The sequence below is a fragment of the Maniola jurtina genome, chromosome 12 (genome assembly GCF_905333055.1).
Source record: "Maniola jurtina chromosome 12, ilManJurt1.1, whole genome shotgun sequence".
In the NCBI taxonomy this organism is placed as follows: domain Eukaryota; kingdom Metazoa; phylum Arthropoda; class Insecta; order Lepidoptera; family Nymphalidae; genus Maniola; species Maniola jurtina.
The window spans coordinates 4668838-4683431 of record NC_060040.1 but is presented as its reverse complement, the minus strand read 5'-3'; the positions used below and the strand labels follow the sequence as shown (position 1 = coordinate 4683431).

General features: G+C 37.4%; 1 protein-coding gene across 1 annotated transcript; it reads right to left on the bottom strand.

Moving 5' to 3' along the window:
• Positions 1-9476: 9476 nt before the first annotated feature.
• On the bottom strand, positions 9477-14380 carry LOC123870082 (toll-like receptor Tollo). Its single transcript, XM_045913248.1, has one exon. The coding sequence runs from the start codon at positions 14195-14197 to the stop codon at positions 10169-10171; it is 4029 nt and encodes a 1342-aa protein (XP_045769204.1). The 5' UTR covers positions 14198-14380; the 3' UTR covers positions 9477-10168.
• Positions 14381-14594: the final 214 nt, after the last annotated feature.

The window sequence follows — 14594 nt, the reverse complement described above, 5'->3', positions numbered from 1 at the left end:
TTATCGTTCGGAGATCTCGAAACCACCCAGGTAACGTTGCGGTTGTTTAACGGAAGTGATTAAATTTATTACGAATTCCTAGATCTACACATGAATATTTTTTATAATGTTTAGACCTCTAAATACTAAAAACAGGACCTCCTGGGTTCAATTCTAGAGCTGTTACGGAAAATGTTCGTGTTTGACATTTCCATATTATTTTTGGCAAAACTTCTTACTAACATATTTTGTAACAATAACTAGAGATTGGGCAGACACAATATTTTTCACAACATACTTACTTAGTGAAGAACGATTCATTTTTGCTATTCAATGTTAGTAGGATTGCGGTCACTATATTCCGGAAAATAGAGACATCTTATTGTGATAACGAAGTGTTTGTGGTAGGAATTTGTTACTTGAACTATAGAGGAAAATAATTAGACTAATTCACTAATAAGTTATCAAAATAACAATAAGTTATTCAAACAATTAGTTCTAATAATGTCAGCTCAATAAATACATAGACGGCTAAAATCATAACCCTTCCTTTTGACTTTGCCGTAGTCGGGTAAAAATAGGTGGTCTGTTTTCAAAATTCAAAGAGAACCTGTGTTTAAAATTTCAGCTTTTCAGGGGCAAGAGTTTGCGTTGAGATCAGTCAGTGAATCTATCTTCCTTGTATATTAACAGTTTTATAGTCTCTTGCGTGTATAAAAGATTCCCCATATTTAATTTTAGGAGTCTGATTGGTGCAGTAACGCCCTTGACATTTCATAATTCATTTTCGGTTTCACCATTTTCACGTGTCACATTTTATCAAAACATTAACATATTTTGTGCTATACAAAAAGTTAATGAGCTCATACCAACCAGGAACATATGCGTGACATTCTTTGCCTTCAACACGTATTCTCCTGCGAATTTAGAGACGGCGCAGCGCAGACCACGGACAAAAATTTTAGGACTAATAAAGTTTGTGTAGCGTAGTCGTTAAGTTAGAGATTTTCTTTAAATTTACTGCCTAGCGCGCGGCTGCAATCAGACCTGCTATCAAGTGATGAAGCAGCCTAAGATGGAGTGCGCTTGCCTAGAAGTTGCCTATTCACTCTTGACTTGAAGGTACCCATATTAAAAGTGGAAGGGAAAACTGATGCCGGAAGGGCGTGCCATATCCTAGCGGTTGTCTAGTGAAAACTCGTTCTCTCAAAAATATTCCACACGCTTCCCTAATATGCCTAGTATCTACATTTATTCGCTTGGAAAAAATTATAAGTATTTTCTATTTTCTTTAAACAAATTTTAACATTAGATAGTGGAGATAAAAGGTATTTTTTTAAAAGATGTTTGAGATTTAGTTCTATCAATATTAAATTACAAAATGTGAAAAAAAAAATTGTAGAGATCCAAGTCAAACCAAACACAAATATTTTAATTAACTTTGAGTAATTTTATTTTAATATAATATATTTAGTTTAAATAAAGATACACAATTGTTTATTGGCGTAAGTTTAGGTTTGTAGGCATTCAATTCACTTTTAATTAAGCATAAAGATAAACGAAACATTTCACCTTCAAAAATAAAGTATAAAGAAACAAGAAAACACAAAAAATTACGATTATTTTTATCAAATGGACAGTTTTGTTAAAGTGTCCAACAAGGTTAAAAACCTAATAAGAACAACTATGGCCATTGGCCACGCTTCGCGAACTTTTACCCTTCGATGACATTTGTTCGCCGTCTGCGCCGACTCTGAAGTAATTCCTTAGTATCTTCCTTCCACCAATGATCGCGGAACATTTATTAAAAAAAAAAGGTGACTCCACCCATCGGCGGAAACAGCTGCACTCAATAATTACTATTCTGGTTCTTGAGCATTGGGCAAATGTATATTAAATAATAATTATTATAGGTAGGTATGTGGGACGTTACACAGATTCGCTAGTTCATAGTAGGTACCAGCTGCCTTTAGCTTTAGCTCGCGACTTCGTATGCAAGTAATTAGGTTTTTTTAATACCAGGAACCGTTTCTCTAGGGTAAAAATACAGTAAATCCTATATCCTTCCTATGTCCGTCTCAAGATATTCCTCCTATATCAATGACCTCCAACGTACGAACTATCTGTGTCGAATTTCTTCAAGATTAGTTAGCCTGAGCCATGAAAAGGTAAAAACAGTAAACTGCAAAGCAGAAACTATTTTCAAAAAACTTTATACTTTCAAACAGGTCAATTATTATTCAATAAATAGTAGTACCCATTTAAAAGCTTTTTAAATAAACATACAATATAGACTTCAAGAAAGCTATCCACGACAAAAATTCACAATATTCATATCCATTACATTTTAATTAAGTATAATCTAACCCATACCTGTACTTTTTAACAAACCTATAATTTGTAGATATGGCTCACATATTTTACAATATAGAAATAGAAACATTCAAAGTTACGACTAGAAGGTAAATAGGCGACTAATGAATATTATTTGTCTACGAAGTTGTAACGGTTTTTTTATTATGTTATAGCCAAATCTCAACACCTACGCCTCGAGCGACGTCAACTTTAAATATTTCTTTGGCTATTACTTAGTTCACAGATAATAAAAATATAAGATGTACCATTTGTTTGCATAAAGATAATTATGATTAGAAAACATTAAGAATAATTAAGTTTTTCATTAATGTCAAAGTTTTTAACTTGACTGTGATCTTACCTTCGTAACTTACAAATTACCTACTAAATGATGCTCGTCAATTTCATCATTATATGTATGTTATAAACAGCGCATAATTTTAAAACGCATATTTCAGTGCATATTTTGAACTCGCCAGGGCAAAGATTTTTGCATACGACCGCATTTTAAACTGCATAAGCATAAAACAATGCATTTTTATACCACAATCGAAACTTTTATAATAAACCTGTCACGGAGAGCGATAACGTCACAATCTTAAAAAGCTTAAGCGCCGTTCACGAGGACATAAACGTTTATAGAATCATAAAGCAGAACCAATCTATTGTTCGGTGCTACGTGGAGACATAACTAATCGAGCCATTCCGCTTTTTGTCTCCGCCGGACACATAATCAATTGTCACCTCGACTTTAAATATTTTCCACACAAGCTGGAGATATTGGAAGTTGGTCTCAGTTAGGGTTGCCACCATGGAAAAGATTTCACGTTCCAGATACATGCCTAGATACCTAGTTTGCTGGACTTTGTCGTAGTTATGCTATAACTAACTATAATAGTAAAAGTATTAGTTCCGAATAATTTAGTGCCCAATTGCAGTTGCATATTTTTTTGAAAGACATAGTTAGGTACTTACTCACTATAAAAATACGTACAATCCGATTTCAACCCGACTTTACAGTTAATTTGAAACCTCCGTTCTGTCTGTTATCAAAATCGGAATTCATTTTATTTCAAGTAGGCAAATAATATCTTAATCTACGTCTGTGACTCTATTGCAGATCTAATGCAGATTCTAGTGAGAAGAGCCGTTAAAAAACAGCAACAGCTAACTGTTGCTTTTTCCGAATCATCAAAAAGTTACAAGATTTTACAACATGACAATAATATAACATTAGTATATATTATAATGTAACAATTTATACCTACACCATTGCGTGGGCAACTGAAAGCTCACCTGGTTACTTCCACGCAACTTTGTCATTAAGAAATCCCATGCATTGACGCTACCTTGTTTATCAATCACTTGAATCACGACATGAAACCACGTAATATTTTTCGATTTCCCAAACGTACTGTACAAGTGTCAACCCTAACCTCAAGCCCATTCAGAACTGGTTGTAGCATAGAACGCCGTCCACAACAAACGTTGGAGTATCGTATTGCACAGAAAAAGGTGATGAGTGTTCGATTTGTAAGTATTGGCGGGAATGAATGACTCTCGGGGCCCAGACACGCCTCGGACGATAGACGCGATTTAGAACCGATCATTCGATATGTAATCTCGACCGTCGACGGATCATGTTACGGTGACCTACCTCTGGAGTCCAGCAGACTCGGTCCGGCAGTACCAATATCTTAATTATTATGATTCGTTAAAGTGGAAAAGGAGTCGTGGCCATAGAATTCTAAATATGGTAATAGAAATGGAGAAATCTTATTTTCGTACTTTTTCAAAGAGACTTACGAGTAAATAATTCGGGCTTTTTAGTCTTTTGTAACTTTTTTACACCTCAAAGAATCGTCAATGCAAATATCCATTGTTAAAAACAGCGATTAACAGATTTTTCGAAAACTTTTTTACTTCAATCGGGGGCGCAGCATCGTAGCATCTTTCTAAGACTTTTCGTACCTTTTCAATTCGTAGGATTCACCACATATCATCTGGCAAAGCTGCGCGGTGCGGCGGCGGGTGGCTCGGTCGTGTCCCACCAATGTCCACCTCTACAATTAAGATTATTGGCTATCTTCGGACCTTGTCCATTGGACTTGGAAGATAGGACTGTCTACTTAGTCATGATAATTAGCAATAACCGGCTCAGTGAGACTTTCTTATCAATATTATATACCTACTTAGGTTTCGATGCAACAACTAACGATCTGGAGTTCTTAGTTCAGAATTCTGTGTCCCTTATTTAAGACGCTTTACCTAAGTTTCCTTCTCTCTCGCATATTCCAACATTTTCAATGATGGTGACAGAATCAGTACATAGGTACAGTCAGCAACAAAGCTAGGTTTGCATCCGCCAGAACTATGGCGGCGTGCTGCAAAGTGCAAACGTAGTAGCTTTGTTGCTGACTGTACACTTGTAACAATTATGGCTCAGCCAAGTCGAAAACAATAAAATTGCTTTAATTTTAGACATACCTACTTGTATTGTAATATCAGCAGTATTTCATAGAGAAAAATGGCGAAAATGATCAGGATTTTACCTCTCCATTTTTCTCTCTTATAACTAGGTTCCGACTCCTGTGGTTCTTCAGGCTATGAGATTATCATGAACGTAATAAGTGGATAATATGTAGATTGTAGGTACAGATAACACTAAAGAGAAACAGGCAAAATTAATACTTAATCAATATGTAATCTATCGATAAGTAGGTACTTACTCGTAACTAAAGCAAAGTTATTGTGTACTTATGGTTTATTTTTAATTAAAACGAAAACGTTACTAAATAACTTGGCAGATTACAGATAAATTAATTAAGTATTAATTTCATCCGTAAATAAATTGTATGCTTAGACGAATCGACCTGTCTATAGTTCTGTAAGCCTATTTAATGTTTGTCATCTAATCTAATTTACATATCAATTAATGTAAAATACAAAATTAACAATTTAAATATTAAAGTCTCTTGAAAATAAACTGTTAGGCTAGGTAGGTTTAGGTTATTTTAATAATAAGTATAAAGGATGTGTAGTAATTTATTGTACAGTAATATGATATCCCTACAAAGACAAGTAATAAAACTCGTCCTCGTATATTATACATAAGGCTTCGATCCCACACCTAACGATCTGTTTACCGAAAAGTGGTAGAATCAAGTTTAATAAATAACTAAGTTGTCTTATAGAATTATAGAAAGAGTTTGAGTTTTAAAGTTTTACGTTTCGCCAGCAATCTAATCTAAGCGATATCAGTTAAGTAAATCTCTACACAAACAAAAGTACTTAACCTTCATCGCGTCGCGGTCAACTAATGGCTGAAATTAATTATTATTATTATTATCAATCTATCTGTAAGTAATATTATTATTTTCTGTGTTCTTATATAATTTACGTCAGCACTCAGCAACTTAAAGGCAATAAAGTTTATGATTTATAATTTAAATATGATAGGCGTCATCACACATAATATTTATGCAGTACTATAAGTACCTATTCGATCACCTCTATCAAATGGCAAAGTTATAAAGGCACAAAATAGAGTCGATTTTCTTATACTTATATTTTTTGCAGAAGGTAAGTAAGACGGATCAAACGGCGCGGTTCATATGAATATTTATCAATTTGAGATAAAGAATTTATTAATATGCAACGTTATCTACATTGTATATGACAATGATGTATTGTTCTACAGAATCAATTGCCCCGATTTAGCTAGTTAAATAAGGAGAGACATCGAAGTGCAATCAAAAGTCAATTATGGTGGTGTTTAGGCCTAGGGCACACTCAATACCTTTCGCATTCATATCAGAAGTGATCAACAATTGGTCCGTCAGAAACAGGAGCGAAAGATACTCGTCGATAAACTGTTTATTCCGTCACAAAACCGGAATATTTGTAAAAGGTAAATTAGACATAAATTGTGAAGGATGAGTAGTGAGCTATGTAAACATGATAGTTTTTTTCACAGTAATAAAAGATAGTACCTACAGTAATAGAAAAGTTAGAAGGTAAAACTTGGTGGTTTTACCTATCGCTGCACAGCGATCTCTACCATTCAAAACATAGTTACATTTGCAAAGCAAGGTAGTAAATCTAGGTTCTTTAGATTAGGATTATTTTTTAGGGTTAGCTACACTAATTTATAGAATCATTTATCTGAGTATCGATGTATATTGACTATGCATTAAATTGATAGTTGATAAATTTCAGTATGCTGGTGGTATACATTTGCAGTCCTATCGCAACGACAAAGTAGCAAGTGTCATCTGGTATTATAATAGTGCGATAATAAAATTGACCTATTGTAAAAATTCCAGATTTTGATAGACAGTTAAAAAACACCCAACGCTGCACTGGTAGTCTTTAAAAATAAAACCCTAACCCTAAATTCGGTGATACAAGTCGTTTAGACACTTGTATACAACCGGATTCGCTAGTATCTGATTCTAAAAGTATTAAGTGTGCTAATGCCCTTATACATCCCCATGGACGCTCAGTTCAGCGATGATTTATAGTTTCGCAGCGGGTTCCAGGCACGCGGCGCGAGAGCACTGTCGCGGCCATTCTTAAAAGTGTGCGTATGCGCAGGCATCCGTCAAAACATTTTAAAAGACCACGAAAATATTACGAAACTTTATTACAACCTCGAGCAGTAAAAGTCCAGTGGTTAAGACGTCTGCCTCCTATTTGGAGGGTCACGGGTTCGATCCCGGGCATGCGCCTCTAACTTTTCGAACAGTGAAGGAAAACATCATGAGAAACCCTATATCTACGCCTGAGAGTTCTCCATAACGTTCTCAAATGAAATCTGCCAGTCCGAACTCTTCTCATTCTGAGAAGAAATACGTACTCAGTAGTGAGCCGGTGATGAGTTGATAAAACAATCACGATAAGATGACTGATCTGCTCCGGCTTCACTTGGGTGGAGTCTTTCTAGATCCAGGGATTTTATCTGTATTTTATTTACGTCAGTTAAGTAGTCAGTTTTCAGCAGTCCAGCTGTGTCCAGTTAGTGGACGTTTATCGGCTGACAATGATGATGATGAATGAGTTCCAGCTTTTGATAAGAAGATATAGGAGGATAGGAGAATATACTTGTTCAACTAAAAAAAATTAGATGCCACAATGCAGCTGGCAGAACCAAAACACAACAAAAACTAAAACCAATAAAGCAACACCCAACTTGCAACCTACAAGTAGACCTATCATCGACACGTTACAATTTAGGTAAATAATAATAATAAGATTAAGATTAGTTATACCAAGCAAACCACGTCATATTACAGAGTATGATAAAAGTAGATTGCTTTTAAATTTTAATATGTAGAGACCGAGTAATATTTTGAAAATTTACATTAGGTACTTACTTATTGAAATGATTGTAACCGCATTTCCAAGGTATAAAATAAAACCTGCATGAATTTTTTGAGCTGTAAATTCCCAATCACAAATATGCTAGCCTTGCTGGTGTACCAACTATCAGCAATCTATTTAATAGGCAATGATACACACTGTATATTATTAGTTATAAACAAACCAATTTTAACATGGCTCTACAGCCTTTGAAGTTGGTAAAATGAATTAAAAAGATTCTATGATACAGCTGTTTGTTTAACAACACTATCTACGTGATGTCAGACCTATTGTACGTAAATTCACTTATTAACATTGCTTTAATCTTGATTTTAGTTTGCCTTAGCACAGCGGAAGATCACACATTACGGACATATCGTACGACAAAAAGTTTTATATCAACATCCCTTTTGAAAAGCTAATCATGAATTTAATATTGTGCTCTTATTATGGGCATGATAAACAATTCCTAATTGTATTTATATTTGTCTCTATTTCTACCCTTCAAAGCATTCAGCAATTGCATCTACCTGCATCTATCTTTCGAAGAATCTAAGTACAAACCTACTGAACTCTACTTATCTGAATCGAAATGGTAATTGTTTCTGTAATTTTACAGCTTGACATTTTCTTACCTAAGAAAATGTCAAAGACGTCACATTTTATTTTTTATTTATAGACTAGCGCTGGCTGCAATCAGACTTGCTGGCAAGTGATGATGCAGGCTAAGATGGAGCGTATGCTTGCCTAGAAGATGCCCATTTACTCTTGACTTGATGCCCTTCCGACATCAGTTTTCTTAGGTACCTAAGAAATGATGCTGGAAGGATATTTCATATCCTAGCGGTTAGAATAAGAAACGAGCTACCAAATCGCTTCATATCTACGTGTCCGTGGAATTTTGACGACTTGACGAAAATAATGTTTTTCTAGCATAGAAAGTACTAATGGTGACAACAAATTAAAACGTTCAAAAAAATTAATACTCAAGACAAAACTAAATAGGTAAAGTCAAAGTCAAAGTCAGACAGTCTCTAGTCTAGTAAAAGTAAGACAAAGTCTCTAGTCTGACAGCGCACGTACGGTGCAGTGGTCTGAAGCAATGTCTGCGGTGAACCTAAATCTCGCCGGCCTCAACGCGATCTTATCCCGCTTGATCAATTTAGATAAAATAAATATTTATACATTCGAATGTGGATGGGCGAATAAAGCTATTCGTTAAATTGATTATGGCGATGAAAATTTTTTCTAACCTCAACTCTCGACTCTATTCAATCACTTTGATTTTAGATATGAGTTTATAATAACGTTTTGGCGATGATGTAATATTAAAAACGGGCATGTCTTAGTTGAAAGAGATCTCAAATATACATGCTGGCACAATTAGTCGAACATCAAAAAATAAAATCGTAACTAACATAATATTATTATTATTCGGAGAGTTGAGTGGTTTGTTAACACAGTTACTTGACTGTTTTTTTAACGTTCCACTCATTTTGCAGAGTTGTATATTCGAATATAATTTATAACTCATAAGTTATAACCCAACTGAGACTATAATATAACTACTTTTTTTTTAAATATTTGCCCAAGAGGTCGTAAAAAGAGGAATTTTGAGGAAGTATTTGATAAAAACTGAAAATTAATAATATGATGGTCCTGTATTGTTTGAAGCTACGAAAATTTGATCGACCTCAAAAAATTTTCATCAAACACCTTTTCAAAATTTACTTCAAGATCTCAGGCTTATGAGGATCAAGAATAAAAATCGGACATTTAGACAAAAATATTATTTTTATTTTATACTCTGCATTTCGGAAGCGTAATAAATACGATTTTCAATATTCTAACTAATAATTACATCACAAATTATATTCTTATTATCTAGAGATAGCTATTTACAATTGACTAGGGTACATTTCAGTTCTTCGACAGCTATGAAACTTGATCAATCTATTTACATTCTTAAAATATTTTGTTCTTTTATACACTTCTCACTCGAATCGTAGGGACAAAAATAAGTACCTAAATTATCACAAATTAGTCGTTAACTCCACGAGATATACTAGCTAGACTAATTTAGTCAGGAACCTCAAAACATTAGAAACGTTCGGCGTTACATAAGATAAGGAATGTTTTGTTTTGTAAGTCATGTACAAGTTAAAACAGCTAACATGATGGCTGTCTGATAAACAGGTACGTTAAATATTTAAATGCAGTCGAATACTATTACGTAAACAATATTAAATGATAAGGTACTCGTAGTACATGTAATTGTGAATTAACAAATAACAACAAAAGGTTAAGAACCCCATCGTTACGTCATTACGTTTAGCGTTCAGCACCAACAGCTTATCTCTCATACTTAACATTATCATGCTTAATACACGTCCGTATAATATTACAAGTTTCAAGTCTTATCATTACAATTGAATATTTATGTACAATTAAAATAAATCACATTTTCATTGCTCTATACAAAGTAAGTCTTTCTCACGTTAGTGGGTCTCGTGTTGGACATGGGTATTTGTTGCGCGGGCCTGAGCGGGCGCTCCTCGCACTGGTGGTTGTCTATGGAGACGTAGCTGTGGTGGTGCGGTAACCGGTCGTCGGGCCGGCCCTCGCTACTCGCCACGGAGCACGTCTCGTCCTCGGTGCTGCGCGCCGAGACCTCCGCACTCGCGCTCGTCGAATGCATCGGACTCGACATCATTAAGATAGGAGGCGCCATCCCGTACTTATACCAAGGGTCGTGGGACGTAGGCGGCGCAGTGTACCTCAAATTACCGTGCCTCCCGAACCCTTCCCTATTACTAGTCTTAATATTATTCGCGTTGTGAAGCGTCCGATTCGGCAGCGTGACGTCAACGTCAGGCAACCGAAAATTTAGTTTCTCCCAACAGTTCTTTTCACCCCACACGATCACTGTACACGTTTTGAGTAACACTTTAAGATCTGGATCAATATTTATGGCACTTAAGTCAGTCGTTACGAGGAAAACTATTTTCTGACGTCTATGTCTCACGTTCACTGAGTTTATAGCACTTTGTACGGCCGCTCTCGACTCGGGCGCGTACCACTCTTGTTGCAAAAAGTTTATGGATAACACTATCACGAGTCTTTTTGAACTTTCAGCCGCACTCACTAAACTATCACTAGACCGCCTCTCGATCAGTTGGAGGTCTCTATGTTGGAGACACAAAGTGTGACCCGAATTCTCTAACTCGGAGCTCACGGCACGCGTGACGAAGTCTTCATCTCGTGAGTTATACACAAAGAATGCGTCGAACCGCTTATTTTTATTATCGTTCATGTCCTTTGGCGTGGAACTGAATACTCGTACACCGTATTTTGAATGCATCCATAGTTTAAAATCTTCTCTGAATACGAAGAGAAACAATGCACACATCAATAAAAGCACGATTACTATTATCAAGACTCCCGCAATGTATGGAATATAATTTTCGACCCCATCATTCGATTCGATGAATAACCGCTTTAGAGTCTCGGTGCCGGTTTCCTCGGTAGTGGTCTCCGTTTTACATTCCTTCGCTACGGTCGCGATAGTTTTATTCATTGGCTGGCCATGAGCAAAGTAGCACATCATGCTTTCGGTATCTTTAGATTTTTTTATCAGCCATTGATTCAACTGCGCTACGTCCTTACAATCGCATATCCAGTTGTTGCCGTCGACGGACACACGCGTGCGAGGATTGTTATCTGTGATGACTCGCCACGGCATGTAATCAACATATCCGTTGTTGTCGAGATTTAAAAACTCCAGTGACGGCAAGTAATTAAAGGTATCGTTCTCTATGACTTTGATTTTGTTATCTTGTAAATAAAGCTCGTTGAGATTCTGAAGCCTCGTGAACTGGGTATTTCTTAACGTTTCCAAGTTATTGTTTTCTAAGTGAAGTACTCTCAGTGATTCGATACCGTTAAACGTTCTGTTTTGTATTGTGTTGATATTGCTGTTGTTAAGATACAAAACTTGCAGTCGTTTTTTACCGATAAATACGTGATTTCCTAAATCTTTTAGATCGTTTCCGTCTAAATAGATTTCGGTCGCGTCCATCGGTATCTGCTCGGGCACGTGATCGTAGCCGGCGCTGGAACAATCGACGACGTTGGAGTTCCAGGTGAGATCATGATAACATGAGCACTTATCTGGACAAGTCATCTTGCAGTCGCAGGCATCAAAATCACAACAATGGCACAGAGTAAAGCAGTGGGAATCATATTCGCATAAGAATTCGGAAGATTTCACTTCTAGTAAAAGCATATCTGAATTACTTCGTGAATGTGTTAAAGAGCACCTTACACTTTCTAAATCCATTACCCTGGGTCGCTGCCTTAGGTCACTCAATTGATTTATTCGCTGCAACCATTCCATTGTACAATCACACTCAAATGGATTCTCGCTTATATAGAACTCTGGGAAATCTTTGTCTTCTGGCACAGATGATATAGCGAAAGCTCCCACGTCTAACGTTTTTATCTTATTTGAATAAAGCATAACTTTGTTCAAGTTGTATTTTTGCAGAAAAGTACCGGGATTAATTTTTTCAATGTGATTATTGTTTAGAACAGCTGTTTCTATGCTACTGGGAAAAGAAAACTCGTCGATGCTTCGAAGCTTGTTGTTGCTCACATCCAGCATTTTTACGTTACAAGTTTCTTTCACCCCATATGTATCTTCCAGCTTTTCTATTTTATTTTCGTGCATATCTAGCCATTCGAGATTAGTTGGTATGTGGCTATAGTCAAACCAAAGCAGCTCATTATTGGAAACATTCAGCCAAACAAGAGGTTGTGTGGTAGTAAATATTCCTTTTAAATCCACCAATTTATTGCCATCTAATCCAATGGCCTTCAACTGCATATTTGAGGCAAAAGCTCCGTCATCAATTTGGTCGATGTTGTTTGACGCTAAATTCAATATCTGCAGTGACGGCAAGGCCGAGAATGTATCTTTAGAAATTTTCTCAATTTTGTTTCCGACTAGCCGCAGGCCATACAAATCATCTAATCCCTCAAACTGAGTTGTTGTGACTTTAGTAATCCTATTCATACCCAAGTCCAATGATGTTAAAAACCTTAATGTTTTTATAGCTTCGGGGACTTCAGTCAACTGGTTTCCACTTAACCCCAAATCGTGAAGCTTTGTAATATTTTCGAATGAACGGAGGTCTACTTTGGTAATTCTGTTTCCATCGAGGAATAACTGGTTTAGAACATACAAATTGGAAAAATGATTGCTGTCCACTTCAATGATATTATTGTGAGCCAAAGAGAGTGAATGGAGATTTTTCAAATTGGAAAATGCCCCATCTGCTATTCGTCCAATGTTATTGAATTCTAAACTCAAAAACTGGAGATTATTTAAATCTTGAAATAGTAAAGCGTCAATCTTTGTTATCCTATTGTGTGATAAATTTAAAACAATGAGACGCACTAATCCAGAAAACGTATCTCTATTGACCCACTCACTTGTCAGCTCATTAGATGATAAATCCAAAATTTGCAATTGATCCAAACCTTCAAGTAATCCTGGTGCAAGGACACTCAACGAATTGTTGTTAAGGTATATTTGCTTTATATCTCGCGAGGATTGGAACATCTCTGGAGGTAAAGCAGTCAGAGCATTGGATGATAAATTAAGGATTTGCAGGTCACTCAATCCTACAAAAGCTCGATCAGCTACGTTAGATATCCTATTGTTCTGCAATAACAACTTTTGAAGTGCACGTAAACTTGATAGTCCATTGTCTGGAAGACCACTTATTTCATTATACGACATGTCCAAAGTCTCTAACACAGTATTACACGATTTCCCCGGTGCAGTAGGACCGTTGCCCCAGTCAGAGAAACCTAGATTGGATATATCTTGCAAACGATTCTGTGTGATATTTAAATCTTTCAAATTGTACAGGGGGCAGAATATCTCTGACGGTAAAATCCATATGTTGTTATCTCCTAAATCCAAATTTCTCAAATCGGTAAGTCCACGGAAGGAATCACGATGAAACTCCATCGACATAGCCGACCAGTCAGTATTGTGTGTGCGAATGGACAAGCTTCGTAATCCGCTAAGAGGTGACAACACGGCCGATGGCACGTATCGAATTTTACAAGACTCTATCCTCATTTCTTTGAGATTGTGAAATCTCGATAGGAGTTCGGTGCCCTCCTCTTTTCTCCTGCCGACGTCGAGCGAACTCTCGAAGAATAGCACGTCAGTACAATGGAGATCGAGCGAGGTGATGCGCTGCGCCTGCGAGGCGCTGAGGCCGGCGAGCAGGTCCGTGGCGCCCGCGGCGGTGCGCAGCGAGCACGCCAGCTGCACGCGCGTGGGCTCGCCCGCGCCGCCCGACACGCGCTGCCACTCGCACTCCTGCGGCGCCTCCGCCACTCGGCTCGTCAGCGACGCCCCACCGGCGCCCAGGTACGTCCAACTCCAAGCCGCATACCACACACTCAATAATCCAAGTGATAACATTTCGATCGGCTGGCTTAAAAGTTAAAACTGTCACTGTTCAGTACGTCACTGTTGCGGAGCACATCGCTGAGCTACTCCGGATGCAGTCGGAAAACTTTACGAATTTCCCGTCAAACTTGTTTCGATTTACGACACATAACGGCCAAGTGCGCTCGTCGAGGCGCGACACTACCGCTCACGGCGCCGAGTGAGAAGCGACTGAGTGACGGCGCGCGTGGAGCGAGCGGACCGACGGCCGCGGCGCGCTCCCCGCGCTCGCTCCTCCCCCGACAGGGAGGCCCGATAGCGCGGTCTCGGTCCGGCGGAAAGTTCACAACGGCAACAAGTTGCTCGCCGCAAGATTGGCATGAACAGGAGCGCGCTTTGCGAGCTTTTATAAACATGGCGCTTCTTACTT

Coding starts and splice junctions, on each gene's coding strand:
- LOC123870082 (XM_045913248.1), bottom strand. CDS start 14,197: ATGTTATCACTTGGATTATTGAGTGTGTGGTATGCGGCTTGGAGTTGG.